Raw genomic sequence first — 18,144 nt, forward strand, 5'->3', positions numbered from 1 at the left:
GGGAAAGAGAAAGCAAGTCAACATGTCCGGGACTCGAACCGTGGTCACCCATGCGGGAGTCCAGTGCCTTTAACCACCATGCCACCTGCTGGCTCCAGAATCCTAATTTAAAAAACCTCCCTGAGTATATACAGTATATATGTCCTCAGAGATACTCAAGATGTTACAGAATCAGAGCTATGATCGCTGCCATTTTTACCAGCCCTGGAAGGGGTATCCAGGAGCCTGTGGTCCATGTGACGTGTTTGAGGTAGAAAGGTCATAGGTAGATCCCCAAATCCTAGAAGGAGGGGAGAGGCAGGAAGAGAAATGGCTATGAATCTACCTGCCAAAGTCAAGTTCATTTACAAGAGGCAGAGACTCTGGTGTGCTCCTTTTTTAAATCATGCTTGTCAGTTTAAAGGATGAGAGAGAGGACACTTCATCAGCTGAGGTGTTCAGATAAACTAGTTCCAGCCCTACAGTTTTGCAGTGCACAGCACACACACTGCTGGGGATAAAGCCTTGGTTCTTGGATAATACTGCTAAACCCATACAGGTTATAGCACTTCAGTGACAAATGGAAAGACTGCCTTAGAGCTTTGAAATAAAACTCAGTTTCACAGATATTAGAAAATCAGAGTATGAACTCTTTCGTCCCCCCCGCCCCCAACCTCATTACAAAATGGTATAGACAATATCATTTCCTCTGCACTCAAATAATGTCTGAGTTGAGGTGGGTATTACAGCGTTATCAGGAAGGCAAAAGGCCAGGGCAGATATTACATGCATGCCTCTGCCCTCAAAGCAGTTCCCGGCAGAAGTCTGCAGGAGCACACCAAGGCTCATGAGCCTGGGGAGGAGTCTCTTGTGCTCCTAACTCGTCCTTGGTAGACTCAGCAGCAAAAAGCAGAGTGCGTTTGCTTAGTCGTTCAAATGATGGGGAAACGATGATTACCTACAGCATTGGGTATATGGTGCATAGACATCACTGAACCCTGTCCAGTTGTTAGGATGAGATTAAACCTACTACCTGCTCTTGGCTGGACAGTGTGTGGTTCTGAGTTCAGTTTACAGTCCAGTGTGAAAGAAAAGAGCTCCAATCTTAGCAGAGATAGCATGTTGTCCTGCAAAGACAGGACCTGTTGCCCCAGAGGAGCACTGCAAATGCCTACTCACCATGGCAAAATTGAGTCGATTCTGTTATCTCTGGCCCTGCCAACACCTTTCCCATTTGGGAAAAGAAGTCCAGTGTTAGTGAATTCTAGGCTTTTTTCAGAATTCAGGTGAACTAGAAATTTTAGTCCTATTCTCTTCAGGGATGTTCAGAAAACTTCAAGTATAAATCCCCACATAAGGACCATGTGTAGTACAGAAACTAACAACTTCCCTGAGAGTATCAGTGCAGACATTCCTGACTTACAGCACTGATGCCCTCCATCACGATGGGCCATCCCTGTCTATGTCTAGAATCAGAAAGCATCCAGAGTCAGTACTGTGGAAAAAAGAGTAAGTGGTTTCTGTACTGGTCTGGATTTTTAGAAGTTGGGCCCTGGAATATTATAAGGCATCTAGAGAGTGAAGGCTTCATAGACACGGAAGTATACATTTCACATGACAAACAGGGAGTGGGGCTGTTAGACCCATCACAGTAGTATCATACTCCTGGATATATCTTTCTCATCCTGGAGGCACCAAGGGAAAGGAGTAGAAGTATTCACAGCAACGTTGGCCCCTTGGTAGCACAGGGAACAGAAGCAAAGAACTGTCGTCCATCCAGTTCCCATGGGTGGTGGGCTGCAGCCAGGCTGGTGGAGCTGTTCACAGTTCCAGAGCAATGGTTCATGTAGCTAGCCATGATGAAGGTAGCTTCTGCAATCTAAGGAGAGGTCAGAGAAGCAAAGGAATTGAACTAGCCTTGGCTTGAATCTTAACCTTTCTCAGTTACTAGCTGTTACATAAGGCACATAACCTTCCTGGGCTCCAGTTTTTTCTCTTAAAATACCCACCTAGGAGAAAATGTCCAAAAGGGACCATAACTGAGAGGTTCAGAGGCCCAGGGTAATGGGTACCTGTTGGTTTGAGGATCCTTTGGGATGCATAGAACCCTCCCAAGGAAGGAGGACCAACATTCTGCTCTGGTTATTGCCATGGCCAGGAAAGGGACCTTTTCAGGAAAGGGGTCTGTAATGTCCTCTTTGACAAGGTGGTATTAAAGAATTATTTAATTTTATTTATTATTATTTTTTTAAGACTTGCACTCACCAGAGAGAATAAGAAAGGGAAAGTGAGAAAGTGAGGTCTGGGACTCAAACCAAAGTTGGCAATGTGAGAGTCCAGTGCCTTAACCACCATGCCACCTGCTGGCCCGGGCAAGGTGGTATTAAAAGGAGGAGGTTTGGCAAACGCCAGCTTTAGGATTAAATGTGAACAAGAGTGTGTATATATATATACATATATATACACATACACACACACACACGTGTATTTTATATATATATATATATATATATATATATATTATATGTGTATGTGTGTGTGTATGTGTGTGATGTGTGTGTGTATATATGTGTGTGTATATATATTAGTTTTTGCTATAAAGTGCATGTGCTTGACGGAGAAATCACCTCCCCCTCAGGGGGATGACTACACCATGATCCCTTTTTCTCCATTCTCCTCTCAGGATTTTTGGCACACCCACACACACGCCCAGTGTGATTTTTCAAGCCGCTGGGTGCAGGACTCAAACTGTAGAATTAGCCATGTGGGTCTAGCTGCCTTAACCTCCGCACCCCCTGCTGGCCCAAGATACATACATATTTTTTCATGAGGTAAAATGGTACCTAAGTATACCTTCAGAAGGAGGCTTAGAACAATAATCAGAACTTAGGTTTCTGAGCCTTTGTAATTATTACCCTTGTTGGTTAACATATCTTATACTGGGGTTAGAATAGGGAGCATTTGTCCTACTTTGTGCTAGTGTTTGGGACAGCAGAACCCAGGGATAAGGTGAGAGGGTCTTAAAAGATGGTTCTTTGCCCTGGGACTGCTGCAAGGAAGAGAAGGGCAAGTGGGCACTCAACTCAGTCCTACATAATGCTAGGCCTTGAGGGAATTAAAAAAGATTAAGTGAAGACTATAGTAGCTGCTAGGCCAGAATTAGTTCCCAACTAGCCCCTCTACCTACTAGCTTAACAATGACGGAGGTGCAACTCCACCTGAACCCTGTGGGAGTACTGATTAGAGACAAGGTCCCACACAGTGTATGAGGGGACTTCAAAAAGGTTGTGGGAAGGGGCTGGCAGGTGGCGTGGTGGTTAAGGGCACTGGACTCTCACATGGGCAACCACGGTTTGAGTTCCAGACCTGGCAGCTTGCTTTCTCACTCTCTTTCTCTCTTGCTCCCACATTTTCCATAAACTTTTTTTTGGAGAGATTTTTTTCACTATAGGGCACGTGCGCTCGCCAGACAGACAGAGACACACAGACAGAAAGCGAGAAATCACCCCCCAGAGGGGATGGTCACGCCGCAATCCCTTCTCCTCCATTCTCCTCTCAGGATTTTGGGCACGCACGCACATGCACCCAGCGTGAGTTTTAAGCCACCGGGTCCAGGACACGAACCACGGTTGACTACGTGGGAGTCCAGCGACAGCCATTACGCTAACTGCTGGTTCCCTCCATAAACTTTTTGAAGCCCTCCCTCTCATTGGGTCAGGGCCCTTTAAGGTCATAACCTATGTCCTCTCTAAGCTCCAAGCCCACCACATCATAACAGATCAGAATAAAATGCTTTAGTGCTATCAGACCTACCTTAGGAGCAGCCATCCGGAAGATCAACTTCTCAATGTGGCCTTTTCCAGAGCCCTGGTCTGGATGGGATCTAATCACAAGCATGAAGTCATCCCTGCAGCCACCAAAGGTCATCACTGAAGAGTAGGGATAAGTGACTTGCACTTGCTGTGGAAAGGAGCCAGTTAGTTCTGGGGAAACTTTCCATCTGTCCCTGAGCTAGCAAACAGCATCCCCTGTCACTTCTATGTACAGGTAGTCTTAGCCAAGAAGGAAGAGCTCCAAAGTGGTCACGATTTGGAGATCTGTCTTGAATGTCTCTAAGCTGTATCTAGACTAGAGACAGCAGTGCTTGGGCGGGGAGCAGGGGTGAGGGAATCATGGTTACATATTCAGGCCTTTGAGTCCAAAGGACATCAAGAGGCAATGTTTAGGAGGAGGGGTTGAGGAATTGGCCTCATCTTTTCATACCATGGTGGTGTGGTCTAGGATGCTGACACCGTCCTCATTCACAGCAATCCACACCAGTGTGCTCTCCTTGGAAGACAGCTGGGCAGGCTGCGGAAACAACATGCCACAGTTAGAGATTGTGAACTGGAATTTTCTGAGGAAAAAGGCACATCCAGGGATCTGCCAGGAAGTGATTTCCAACACCTCATCCTGGACAGCATAGAGGATGGTAGCTGACAGCACACACAGTATCAGGGAAGGCTGGCTGTGGCAGGAGGCATCTAGCCTTGGGGCTCTGGCCGCCTGCTAACCATCACAAGGGTGAAGGGGATCACTGTCTTGGTGTACTTAGAACCCATCCTGCACAATAAACCAGATGGAAAGCTCTGTGCTGCAGAAGAGAGGCCAGCCCTGGGTTCTGTTAGGGACATAGGGAACAGGCTGTTTTCTCCTAATTCCTGGAAACATAATATTCCACCCACACTCTTGTAGCTGAGGTGTATCTTGCTTCTTAAACTCAGAGAGTTTAAGAAACTTGGTCAGGGACACAAAGCCAGTATATGGTAGAGCTGGGTTTTCAGCCTGCTTGACTACTGTGACCAGTGAGAGACAGAGAGAGAAAGGGAAAGTGAGAAAGCAAGCTGCCAGGTGCAGGACCTGAACCACAGGCAGCCATGCACCCTCAACCACCACACCACCAGCTGGCCCCAAGTTCATTTATTGTTTCCGTGAGCAAGAGACAGCACCCTAATAGGGTCTTGACACAGCAATCCACCCCTCAGCTTCAGCTAGCCCTGAATCTCTTCTGTGTAAATTAGTTAATTCTATCTTTTTTTTTAGGGATAGCATTGAGAAGTCAATAAAGGAAAGTTGAACATAAGCAGTAAATTCCACCTCGGCTCTGGACCATGAAAACCTGCAGTAGAAATGGGTGGAGAGATAGCAACCCCTGGTGGTTACTAGTGTGAGCTGCAGACTGAACCTACTCAAATGTGACCATATGGGGTGACAGCTCCAAGGAGAAATATAAGGCATTCCTCAAGGTGTGGACTGCTCTGCTCCTTCCACCTACCTGAGCAACAAAAAGCTTAGCTCCGAAGAAGGGCCATTTCCGGGCCACGGTTAGGTAGATGCGGATGCACTCAGAAGGAGAACAGCCTTGCAGTGCTGCCCACTTTGTGGTCAGCATATCTGTCAGGAGCCTGGGTTGGGCAGTGGAGAAAAGGGTGTCACTGAAGTACCAACATGTTTTCATTGCAGCTGTCAGGGTCTCCCACAGTGACTTCCTGCAAAACCTTGTGGCCTACTCACTTCAGCTGTTCTGGGGGAGCCCCATGTCTGTAGCGCCTTGGGTAGAACTTGTCTAGAACCTGCTGGAGGAGATGCTGAGCTTTGGCAGGGGGTGCGCTCCCAGGGCCTGGCAGGATGGGCTTCTCCAAGTCCCCGTATTCCACCTGTGGTGGAAGCACATGAAACCAGTCAAGCAACTGGAGGTGATGAGGCCAGGTGGGTACTGTTAGGGAAGTGGGATAAACCATAATTATTACCTTATGGGGGGAGTATGAATGGACATGAAAAACACTTGTGAACAGATGTCTCAGCTCAAGTTTCATAGACAAACAACCTTAGGGTCCTAGAATCCTAGGGGTTTTCTAAACTCAGTTTCTTCTTACGGCTGAGGTCTTATCCAAAGACACAGATCTTTAGTGGTGGCCAAGGGAAAAACCATGTAGAAATTCTGGCTTCCAGTCAAGGAATAAGGGAGACAGGATTGAAGATGCTACAGATTGTAGAGTACAGCAGAGGGTTCTAGACATGATCATAGGAGTCAGACAGGCTGAAAGGCCAGCTCTGCCATTTACTGACTTGTGTCCTGGATCAAGTTTCTTAAATTTTCTAAATTACAGTCTCCTCCTCTAGTAAGTGAGGATGAGAACTACATGGAACAATACATATAATATGCTCAGCACAGAACCTGATACAGAGTAGTCACACTGATGCTTATAAAGGATCAACCATTATTACTTCCCCTTCCTTTCCAGCATGTAGATCTAGACTCTTAGAGAAACTAGGAAAGTATTTCAGATACCTGTGGCAAGACTGTCTCCTACAGGAAACACGAAGGACTGAATATGGGTTTTTCTTCCTAATTTTTTTAAAAGAATTTTTATTTAAGTCCATTTATTTATTCATTTTTTAATTTGACCAAGGAGGAACAGAGTGAGAAAGAAAGGGAATGTGAGAAAGTAAGCCGCCAGGTCTGGGACTCGAACTGAGGCCGGCCACGTAGGAGTCCAGAGTCTAACCATGCCACCTGCCGGCCCCTCTCTTCCTAATTCTATTGATAATATTTGATGACTTACACATTTTATCCTATATGTATCTCTTGGGTGGTACACATCCCCCAAGTATCATATGGTAGCACAACCCTGTGGGGCAGACTGGGAACTATGATTCTTTTTAATTTACAGAGATGGAAACTAAAGTATGGACAGGTAAGAGTGACTTGGCTGAGATCTCGCAGTGGGAAAGTGGCCAAGTTCTGCAGGTAGCCTGTGTCTCTGCAGTGAGGGAGTTACTGATTAGGTGCTCTCCACACCAGAGGCAGCAAGGCCACCTGATCCCGGGTACCACAGGATCAGGATCTCCCATTTCAGGCTGTGTGAGACATTCTACCTTCTGCTTTCCAGACAGGACCTTACCTGGGCCATCAGGGCAGCCATCTCAAGAGCCAGTTCCTTGTTGACAGGAAACCTCCCTGCCACTATCTCTCCACTAGTTTGGGAGGCAAGCAGCAATCGTTCTCGTTCTGTCTCGCCTTTGACTTGACTTCGAAAGTACAGCCTAGGGAGGGGTGAAAGGCCAGAACTCAGCTCGGATCCTAAACCAGGATGAGGCTTCTTTGGACCTGTGTATCTTCACTTCCCAAATAACAGCCTATACAATTTGTGAGCCTGTTTTTTGTTGCCTCCAGAAACACATAGCCAAAGATGACACAGAGCAGCTATTGTGTCATGCAGATCTTAGACCAGCTGTAGCATGCGGGTCATCTGAACACGCTGTTTAGATTTACTATACTATGTTGAGGGATCAACACCTGGAATCAGTTTAGTAGGGAATTGGATGAGTTAAGACCACAAGAGATTAATAGAAATTGTTTGCCTGCAGATATACTGGGAAAGAATTTTCTTATTTAAATTGCTAGGAAATCCAAGATGTCTATTTCTATATTTCCTGTCTTTTTAACTTTCTGTTTTTTTGTTTGTTTGTTTATTTTTTTATTTTTGCCATAGGGTGCATGAACTTGCTGGAGAGAGACAAGAAAAGGTGAGAAATCACCCCACCCCACCCCATGGGGGATGACTGTGCCACAGTCCCATTTCCATTCTCCTCTTGAAATTTTGGGCATGCATGCATATGCACCCAGTGAAGTTTTCAAGCCACCAGATCTAGGACTTGAACCACGATTGGCCTTAACCACCATGCCACCTGCTAGCCCCTTTTCTGTCTAGTTCTGCATTTCCTGAAATCAATGTAGGTACTACTTTAACCTTAAATACCTGCTAACAATATAAAATTGGACTCTCATAATTTAACACATGTAGCCATTCTATGAGGTTGATCTGTTTCCTTGGCAAGTCTGTGTGTGTGGGTGTGTGCATGCATGCGTGCACGTGCACATGCATTCATACACACAGACACGGTGCAGGGAAGGTGGATAGCAACTTGAGCTGTTGAGGGTTACACAGAGAATCAGGGGCAGTCAGCCTGCCCCAGCTAAAGACTGCCATGTGGTGTTCTATGTTCTCTATGCAGCCACTCTGCTCATCTGAGACAGGCCAGCTAGTTGGGGAGGGGATGAACTGGTGGGCCCCACCCTCAGGCAGTGCTCAGGACCTGTTCTTGTACATCAGCTTCACGACGCGTGTGCCTCCCTCAGATTTTCTAGGGTGCAGCTCCTTCAGGGCTTGTTCCCACTTGGAGATGGCATCACAGATCTTGAAGAGGGAAAAGAAGGTCAGGAAAGCCCCTTCTGAGGAAAACAAGATCCACCCAGGACTGACTGGGGCAGAGCAGAACAGAGCAGATTAAATGATGTCTTCCCATCAAGAGCTGATCTGCAGGGCCTCATACTTCTGAGGTGCCTGCAACTTCTCAGCAGTAGAAAGATGGGTGGAAGGAGCTCTCGGCATAGAGAGCACCAAAGCAAGGAACACAGCCCTCACCAGCCTTAACCACCAAGGGGTCCTTCAGAGGCTAGGCAGACCCCAGTAAAAAACCTTGACTCCATTTCCATTCTAGCAACCACTGTTCTTTTCAACAAATACACCCAAAGGCCTTCCATGTAACAAAGCCTTACAGATGCCCAGACAATTACTAAACAGATATGCGGCATAGTTTTGCCAGGCAGTGAGTAAAAGGCTATAGAAACCTTTGTCCTGTTGCCTTAAAGTAGACACAATACTCACACCAAGGGTTCCCGTCCCACAGACACTTAACCATCTCCACAGCACTAAGTTCAGACCACAGTACAAAATTGATCTCAAGTCCCATTCAAGGATCTTTACTTACAGAGGCACCATAAGGACCTACTTTCTTAAAATGTGGTTGAACCTATACGTATGGCATTGGCCCTGGCAGACACGGTAAAGGCAAGGTGCTGGTGTACCACACAGTGCCCTGCGGGTCCAGGCATATAGCTGTCTACCTGTGAGGGTGGCAGGCTCAGGGACCTCCCTGTGCCCCTACACTGAGTTGAGAACAGGCTTCCCTTGGATGTTGCAGTCACTTGAGGGAGATAGGAGTGTGCAAGTCTTGTCTCCAGAGAGAAAGGCACATCACAGCTTTTTTCTGCCTGCACAGGTACATCTTAGGATATCTTAGGATAGCCCAGAAATGCTGACCTGGCAGAGCACCTGGGATCAGCATTGAAAGGGGCTCCTGAACAGCCAGGCACCTACCAGATGGGCTCTTTCCCCACCCCCACTATCCCCAAGCTGGCAGGTGACTCAGGAGGGGCTATTGGCTTAGAGGGGAGGCTATCACCTTGACGCTCCCCTGCAGGCAGTGTTCCAGGTCCCTGCCAGAAGGATCGTCCGTGAAGAGTGCAAAGCCAGAGTGGGAAGGCTTTCTCATGCCTGTCTCCTGGTTCAGCCGCTGGAGAAACTCATCGACTGTGGAGGAGCCATCAAAACCAACCACCTGGGGGTAGAGGTGTGCCGTGAGCTCACTAGGGCTGGTGGAGGACTTTGAGTACAGCAGGGGGGAAGAATGCAAGAGGCCAGAGCAAGATCCTTTTCGTTTTCATAGGCCAAGGGCCACCAGAGCACAGAGACCTGCCTATGGTAACTACAATCAGACACCAGATGAGTCTCTACTACTCATCTTTGCAGGCTCTTTTCATGCTACTTCCTTGGTCAGTTAGCTTCTCTGTTCATTCAGTGGATTCAAAAATCTTTCAGGACTTTTGTGACTCATATTCTTTTCTTCCTATGCACTGGCACTAACCACCCCTGTCCCACCACCCCCAGATCCTAGGCCTATCCTTTTGGCTGTTTTTGATTATGAATCTGCCAGGCCTAACATGGCTTAGCACCCACCTGGCCCAAAGGTGTCCTCCCCTGGGGCAGTGATAGGAGAAGCCTCCTCACCTGGTAAGTACCGTTGGCAAAGTGCACAGGGATGCTGAAGGGAAGAGAGTGGTGGAAGGGATTACGCAGCAAGATGCACACCACCTCCATGCGGGACGGCCTGGCTTCCCGTTCCCCGGTCTGCAGGGTCCGCTCCACTGCCCGCTGGCAGTAGGTGGCATACTGGCCGGTTTCATTTCTAAAAAGATAGGGGCCTGTTCATCCCTGCTACCTGGCACCCTAGTCCCTACTGAGACTTAGCTAGGACGCAAACTAAAGCTGGGGCAGGTTGTGAGGAAAGCCCTGGCCTGGAGGGGTTAATCTTTCATTCAGGTTCTTTATGCGGCAGGTTGGTGGCATGGATCTTTACCAAAAGCAGAGAAATGCAGCAACAGAATGAACATTTGGGGGTTCACATGAGAGACCCCGCAAAGCATCCATAAGCATGTGGGCTGGTGTGTGGAGAAGCCTGGGCATATCCAAATCGCCACATGTCCATTGGTGTATACAGTGATGGAAATCTCCGTGACCACTGAGTGATCACAGGGGAAGGGGTGATCGATCTGTCCTAGACCCCCCTCATCTCTCTCAACCGAGCCCTAGTCCATAGTGCTAGAGTGGCAGAGGAATGGCATTCGCTCACCTGGGATCTGCATGGCGCCGGAGCTGCTGTTTGACATACCAGAGGAAGTGATGCTGAGGAAGAAACAGTGGGGCACACAGAGCCAGGAGCTGCCAGCACTGCCAGGGGACATGCAGCATGGGGTAAATGCTGGGTTTGCAGCACCACCGTCCTCACAGTCCTGAGCTAGAGTCTGCAGCACTCCCCCAAACCAGGGACTCCAACCTTCTGTACTACCAGGATGGCTAACCTGGTGAGGCTTTGTCCAGAATGGACCATACAACTGTGCAACAGACAGGGCAGCCATACTGAGGAGCAGAGGCTGCCCACAGGCCACGCTCAGAGCATACCTGTCAGTTCCCTCTCTCACCTTTCCCACCTCCTGGCAGCCCTCCCAATGGCTCCTGCCAGCTGTTCTGCCCTGGGAGTGCCCACCTGCATGAGGGAGTACTTCTGAGGCGGGCGGCAGGTAGTCTGCTTCATGAGTTGACAGTAGATCTCGCTCTGCAGCTCAGGGTGAACCAGGCAGACCTGAAGTGCCGTCTGGGCCAGGGACACATGGTAGTCCACTGAGGCAGCCTCCACAGGCACATTGATGAAGAGCTGGCAGGACTGGGAGGGAAATGACAGGGGCACAGGCAGGCCGACAGCCCGTGATTATTATCCTGACAGCAGAATGGTGTCTCCAACTCCAATTGGGTAAGTGAACAAACAAGTAGCACTTTCTTTTTCAAAATTTGCTAGAGGGCACCTGCACTTACCAGGTAGAAGGGGGAGAGAGAAAGTGAGAAAGCAACCCCCATGGGGGATGGTCATGTCACAATCCCTTCTCCATTTCTTCTTTTGGAATTTTGGGCATGTAAGCACATACACCTAGTGTTCTGTTGTTGTTTGTTTTTTTCCAAGCCTCCAGGTCCAGCACTTGAGCCATGCAGTCAGTTATGTGGAATCTAGCTGCCTTACTCACCATGCAACTGGCTGGCCAATCACAGCACTTTGTAAGGAGCCCTGCGACTGCTTGAGTACAGCAAAGCTTACTAAGAAAGGAAACTTTGGTATAAAAATCTTTCCTTCCGGGCCAGCAAGTGGTATGGTGGTTAAGGCGCTGGATTTCCAAATGGCTGACTGCGGTTAGAGTCCCAGACCTGGAGGGTTGCGTTCTCAATCTCTCTTTCTTTGTCTTTCTCTGGCAAAACTCAAGTGAAAATAAATAAATAAATAAATAAAATAATTCTTAAAAAAAATCTTTCTGCCTTTAAAGGACAGATACACAAGCATGGCATGTTCGTTTTTTTTTGTTTTTTTTTTTTTAAAGATAGAAAATTCAGATGGGCACAAAGAACATTCTAAAATAAGTATAAATCTTTCAGATCCAGGAGCAAAATAAACCTGACTTTCCCTGCTGGTAACTACAGGAAGGAGGGAGCTCCTTAAGGGAGACCTGGCATTTCCCCAGGGCTGCCTCCCACCCAGTGAGAGGATCACATTCCTGCCTTAAAAGGAGGGGTGGGCACCCTGTAAGAATCTCTTTGCCTTCCTATCTGGATCCTTCTTGGGCATGTCCCCACTTTACCTTGAAAAGCTTGAGGGCCTCCGTCTGCAGAGCCTCGGAGGGCAGTGTGGTGAGGGAGCTGTACAGCCCGTCTTTGGTGTAGCACAGCATCGGGTGCCTCCAGAGGGGGGAATCTGCCCAAAGCACAGCACCGGGGAGCAGCAGCGGTCACCACCAAGGAGGGAACTCACCTCCCACCCACTCTCAACTGTGATTTGTGGGAAGGCAATGGTTTAACGGGGTACAGGGGTTGTGCTGGGTTTGTCACCCGTACAGTAGCTGAATACCTAGAGTAGGTAGGGTACACAGGTGTGCATTGCAATGGCACACTCACAAGCACAGCTGTACAAGAAGGCAGCCACTGCTCTGTGCAAGCAGTGAGTGCATGGTTGTGGGTGTGTGAGTGCAAGCATATGTGTGCAGGGGGGTCTCTTCCTTAAGTGTCAGGTCTGGATGGAGGAGTGAACATACTAGCCTGAAATAAGTCTCAGAGCAGTAGTAAAGGGGTATTTGTGGTTGGTTAGTTCCCAGGGTTTTGAACTGTTCCTAAAACAGTGTCAGAATACTATAGTATTTTCTTACTGACCCACGATCACTCAGCCACTACCCTTCAACCCAACAGTTATGGCTACCCTTGCCTTACCTGGGTCTACCTATCAAAATAAAGACCCCTGAACAGCTTAAACTTAGGTTAGCCTGATCCCAATTTAGGCTTCATTTATTAACAAACTCTTAACTATGGATTAACCAGCTACATTCTGCTGCATTCCTTCGTCAACCCTCTGCCCAACCAGCAAAGCTGCTGGTAGAACAAAGTAAAATATTTACCCATGTAGCTGGGAAGTCAGCTTCCCAGATGAGCTCTCGCAGGATATAGAGTGGTCATTTCAGTATACTGGCCAGAGATAGAAGGGCCCTGGAGCTTGGGGTGGGAACTCCCTTCTGTGGCTTACACATTTTAAAAAGCTTCGGGGAACACCAGTGCTTTCTTTGGGGTCTTGGGTAACTGTCACCCAGCCACCACCCTGCAGCCCACGTACTGATGGCCACCTTTGCCTTACCTGGGTCTCCCTCGCCATCCATCAGTTTTCCAATGAGTTGCTCATAGGCAGTGCCCACCTTGGCACTGCTGCCACCTGCAGCCACTGTGAGGTGGTAGAGCCATGTATCCTGAAAGAGGGTGAAAAACCATCAGATAAGGACGGGTGAGAAGACTAGAGGCAGAGCCCTCCAGTCTCCAGAGCTCCAAGGAGAGTTCCTTGAAGGGACCAAGTCCATGGTGGGAGTCAGTCTCTAACAGGAAGGTTCAGGATTGAGTGAACACAAAACCCAAGTTTCTAAATTTGCAGTTCCCGTTTATGACCCCAGTGAAGAGATGCTGGTTATTAGGAGTGAACTCAATACAAAGGAAATTTCTATTCAGAGAATATTAGTTGCCAAAGTGCCCAGGAGAGAAATAAACTTGAATTTTGGGAAGCTCAGGGGAAAGAGAAGGGAGATTAAGAAGCCCAGGTCTTGGCATGGCAGTAAATGCCCAGCCCCCTCCCTTACCTTTTCACGCTTGGTGCCAATGAGGAGGTAGGTGGGGCTATGCTCTGGGGGATGGATCACCAGTGTGCAGTGGGAGGAAAGCAACCGTCCAGTTCCTCCAGCCTCATAGTCCTCGTCTGAATCACAAGACCGATCTACTTCCTCGATGCGTGCATTCCGCACAGGCAGACGGCCAAGGGGTCGCTGTGGACACGAACTTTCCATGAATGGGAGAGCCAGCGGGGACAAGGGACTCCTCTCTTAATCCTTAGTTTCTGTAGGGCTGGGATTAATGGATATGGATGGAAGATGGGTTGGGGAGGTGAAGAGTGCAGCACCCCAGCTAGGCTGGGAGCAGAACGAAGCTTGCTTGGAGAAGCACTCACAGGCCATACTGGCAGAATGTGCTGGGCATGCACATCGGCCATGCACTCTGGAGGGATCTGGCCCACTGGCTTTTGTCTATGTGAGGTTAGGTGGTATAGAGTCTACAGCTGGGGACTTCTATCAGTACATGGAACCACAGCAATGTGGTTTGGGGGAGGGTGGTGCAACCGGGAGGCAGAGAAAGTACCTTGTCCTCATGGCTCCGATAGTAGTAGAAGGTCTTCCCAACAAGAGCACACCACACCAGCTTAGAATGGCCATGCTTTACCTGTTTGACAAATAAACCAGCATTATTGGGACCAAGTGACCCTGGAAATACATCCAGGACTGGCAAAGAGAAGCCACAGGGAGACAGGTTTGACCTAGTCAAACTCAGGCCCTTGGTAGAGAAGCTACCCAGACTCCCCACTGATGGAACCACACGTTTCACAGTGAAGGTGGCATGCTGTGTGTCATGTGACATCCCCACCAACCTTAGGCTACTTGGTGACCTAAGACCTGACATTAAAATATTAACAAGGGGCAGGACTAGCAGTTGGCATAATGGCTATGTCGCTGGACTCCCATGTAGTCAATCGCAGTTCAAGTCCTGGAGCTGGTGGCTTAAACTCACACCAGGTGCGTGTGCCTGCATTCCCAAGATCCTGAGAGAAGAATGGAGGAGAAAGGATTGCAGTGTGGCCATCCTCCTGGGGGGTGATTTCTTGCTCTCTGTCTCTCTGTCTCTGTCTGTCTAGTGAGCGCACGCGCCCTATATCAAAAACCTCTCAGAAAAAAAAAAAATCTATTAACAAAGGGGACCAGCAGATGGTGTAGCAGTTACATCACTGGACTCCCAAGTGGCCAACCATGGTTCAAGTCCTGGACCTGGTGGCTTGAAAATCATGTGTGTGCCTAAGAGGGACTGCTGTGTGGCCATCCCCCCACCCCGGGGGGACTGATTTCTCACTTTCTCTCTCTCTCCTCCCTGGTGAGTGCATGTACCCTAAGGAAAAAAAACTCTAAAAAAAACTCTAAAATAAATAAATAAATAGACAGATAAGCAGATAGATAAATAAAACTGTCATATTTTATTAAAAAAATATTAACAAGGTCATGTCCATCCTAGCCATGGTAACATGTGCTGCTAAGACACTGCTCTGCAGGCTGAGATCACAAAGGAGGCCCAGGTTCAATTCCCAGCCCTACTAGGTCTAGCACAATGGCAGGTGCCTGTGATCCTCCTGCCTCAGCCTCCTCACAAGCTTTAGGCTAGCCTGGCAACGCAGGAGGACCTTGTCTAAAAAAGCCAGGCATGGTGGCATGTGTCCATAGTCCCAGCAGGGACACGGAGGCAGGAGAATCATAATAGACTCTGTTAAAAAAAAAAAAAAAGATTAGCCAGGCGAATCAGATGTCTCTTCCAAGAATAAAAACATGGGAGGAACTTGCTAGTTATTAGGATGCCATGAGGGAGTTAAGGGCCACAACAGGTCGAAACTCTTCAAAATCCATAAATCATGAAGGAACAGAAAACGCACACAGGCAGGGAAGAACATAAACACAAACTGAATGGGGAAGCAGCGGCAGAGCCTGTGAACACGGAGCTTGCTGAGCACAGGTGTTTTGGTTCCTGATGGTGCTCTGATGTAGTTAATGTGCTTCCTTGATAACATCCCTTCTCTTGGGGTTAAAAAGTGCCTCTCTCTTCTTTGCAACCAGAAAAGTCCAACTAAAATTCTTTATTTTTTAAAAAAAGGAATTCTTTTATTTATTTATTATTAGTATGTCTTTTTTTTTTTTTAAGAATTATTTTATTCAATCCTATTTGTTTAATTTGACCAGAGAGGGACAAAGCGAGAAAAAGCGAGAGAGATGGAAAGTGAGAAAGCAATCCACCAGGTTCAGGACTTGAGTCACGGTTGGCCATATGGGAGTCTAGCGCCCTTAACTACTATGCCACCTGCCAGTGTCTATTATGAGTATTTCTTTTCTTTTCTTTTCTTTTCTTTTCTTTTTTTTTTTGAGAGGTTTTTGCTATAGGGTGTGTGCGCTCACCAGAAATAGAGAGACAGAGAGACAGAAAGTGAGAAATCACCCCCCGGGGGGATGGCCATGCCACAATCCCTTCTCCTCCATTCTCCTCTCAGGATCTTGGGCATGCACACACACACACCCAGCGCGAGTTTAAGCCACCGGGTCCGGGATTTGAACCACGGTTGACTACATGGGAGTTCAGCAACAAAGCCATTACGCTAACTGCTGGCACCGCTATTATTAGTATTTCTTAATTTGACCAGAGACTGAGAGAGAGGGAAGGAACGTGAGAAAGTAAGCCACCAGGTCCAGGACTTAAACCATGGTCGGCCATGAGTGAGTCAAGCCCTTAACCACCACACCACCTGCTGGTCTCCCAACTAAAATGTCTTTAGGGCAGCCTTAGGATACTACGTCCCTGACTACCCCACCTAGGTCTGTTTGTCTCACTATACTGAGGCATAGTAGGTACAATGTAGGGATAGGGGGTGACACCTAATGATCTCAAAATAGGTAGAATACTGTCTTTTCCCTCTATCTTGAGGACAGTTGCTATTTTTTTTAACAATTATTTTATTTAACTTTATTTTATTTTAATTTGACCAGAGAGGGACAGAGAGAGAGAGAGAGAGAGAGAGAGAGAGAGAAGGAAAGTGAGAAAGCAAGCAGCTAGGTCTGGGACTCGGAACGCACTCGACTGTGTGTGAGAAGAAGCGCCCTTAATCATTATGCCGCCTGCCCCACGAACCGCAGTTGAACTGCAGTCGAACTGCGTTCGGCCACATAGGAGTCCAGTGCCCTTAACCACCATACCTCTGCCAGCCCCAGGAATAGTTGCTGGTCTAACCACCCCAATCTCTGTTTCTAGGGAATCATTCACCATCACCTTGTGTAGCCAGGTCATGTTAAGAGTTGACAGCTAATGAGTACGAGGACGTTCCTGGAGAAAGAACCTGTGTATAAGGAGGGAACCCATCACACCTTTCGGGATTGCCACTCCTGGCTCCCTTGTCTCTCTCTCAGGCGGCCCACATTCCTGTCCTGAGCCCCACACTTTACCTTGGTCAGCCAGCCTTTCACAGTCGGCTTGGTGCCACCCGGAGGCAGGGCAGAAGGCCCAGTGGCCTGCACCTTCAGCAGGCTCTGTAGTACTCGGATCCACTCCTCCAGCAGGCTGGGTGAATCAGCAGTCAGGTAGTAGGTTTTCTTCTCAGAGATGAGCTGTGGTAGCGGAGGGGTTGGAACAGAGGCAGCAAGATAGGAGAATGGAGTAACCGGACCTGGCTCTGAGGGGTCACGAACTCCTGAGCCCTCTCGGCCTGCCTTCTTCCTGCTCTATTGCTCCCTCCCTTCTTTTCCTCTTCATCCTTTTCTCCCTGCCTTTCCTTCCTTCACTCCATCTCTTACATTCTGCCTCCTCTTCCATTTTTGTACTCACAAACTAGGATCGCATCCTCCTTGATGTGAAGTCTTGCTCATGCTCATTTTGTCCCATCTTTATCTCAATCATAGCCACATCCAACCAGCACCCCTCTGTCTAAAGCACTAGCTCCTAGAAGCATGCTCACCTGGAACGTCTGTGCCCCCTCCCCTCGAACAATGTGGCAGCTGGAGTTCAGATCCACTTGACCCTGAGGTCTGCGGATGACATCGCTCTGGAGGGAGGAGCGGGGAGGAGAGTGGTCAGAGTGTGGCACCTTCCCATGCACATCATTTATGCTCATATCTCACTCCAGGTCACAGGCAAAGGGAAAGTGATTCCCAAGCTTCCCTGGCTATGGTATGATGGGCAACTTGCTCTAAATACAGGTTCTAGCAATAATTAGGATTACAAGTCCTCTGACTCAGGCCTCAAAAAGGACAGAATGAGCCTTTAAAATTGGGTTATGAGGACCAGACAGTGGTGCAGAAATAAAACAGGATCTCTGTGAGGGAAGGTTCCAGTCCAGAGACCTCCTGAGTATGCTAGGCACACGCCTGCCCATGACCTGGGGCTGGCTGAAGGCTGGAAGTAGATCGTGGTATTAAGATTCTGTTAGGGGTGCTGTCTCTCTCTCTCTCTTTTTTGCTCATGGAAGAAAAAAACTTAAAAAAAAAAAATAGGGTCAGAAGTTGCCAGGTTAATTGGACCAGCAGTTAGCGTAATGGCTATGTCGCTGGACTCCCATGTAGTCGACCACGGTTCG

General features: G+C 48.2%; 1 protein-coding gene across 2 annotated transcripts in view; it reads right to left on the bottom strand.

Moving 5' to 3' along the window:
• Nucleotides 1–1,682: 1,682 nt before the first annotated feature.
• The window catches only part of PLEKHH1 (pleckstrin homology, MyTH4 and FERM domain containing H1), a 56,998-nt gene continuing 40,536 nt past the window's right edge, over nucleotides 1,683–18,144 (bottom strand). The window contains exons 13-29 of one of the 2 annotated variants that reach the window (XM_027775861.1): nucleotides 17,527–17,613; nucleotides 17,018–17,179; nucleotides 14,130–14,210; nucleotides 13,577–13,759; nucleotides 13,087–13,195; nucleotides 12,047–12,159; nucleotides 10,909–11,085; nucleotides 10,495–10,592; nucleotides 9,873–10,050; nucleotides 9,268–9,423; nucleotides 8,119–8,219; nucleotides 6,924–7,065; nucleotides 5,533–5,675; nucleotides 5,294–5,423; nucleotides 4,243–4,329; nucleotides 3,793–3,939; nucleotides 1,683–1,858 (exon numbers count right to left, since the gene is read on the bottom strand). In XM_027775861.1, the coding sequence (XP_027631662.1) occupies nucleotides 1,697–1,858; nucleotides 3,793–3,939; nucleotides 4,243–4,329; nucleotides 5,294–5,423; nucleotides 5,533–5,675; nucleotides 6,924–7,065; nucleotides 8,119–8,219; nucleotides 9,268–9,423; nucleotides 9,873–10,050; nucleotides 10,495–10,592; nucleotides 10,909–11,085; nucleotides 12,047–12,159; nucleotides 13,087–13,195; nucleotides 13,577–13,759; nucleotides 14,130–14,210; nucleotides 17,018–17,179; nucleotides 17,527–17,613 (2,256 nt within the window). In that variant the 3' untranslated portion in view covers nucleotides 1,683–1,696. Of the gene's footprint in view, nucleotides 1,859–3,792; nucleotides 3,940–4,242; nucleotides 4,330–5,293; nucleotides 5,454–5,532; nucleotides 5,676–6,923; nucleotides 7,066–8,118; nucleotides 8,220–9,267; nucleotides 9,424–9,872; nucleotides 10,051–10,494; nucleotides 10,593–10,908; nucleotides 11,086–12,046; nucleotides 12,160–13,086; nucleotides 13,196–13,576; nucleotides 13,760–14,129; nucleotides 14,211–17,017; nucleotides 17,180–17,526; nucleotides 17,614–18,144 lie in introns of both variants that reach the window. The other variant, XM_014591697.2, reaches the window with a different exon arrangement.

The sequence above is a fragment of the Tupaia chinensis genome, unplaced genomic scaffold (genome assembly GCF_000334495.1).
Source record: "Tupaia chinensis unplaced genomic scaffold, TupChi_1.0 Scaffold000609_1, whole genome shotgun sequence".
NCBI lineage: Eukaryota > Metazoa > Chordata > Mammalia > Scandentia > Tupaiidae > Tupaia > Tupaia belangeri.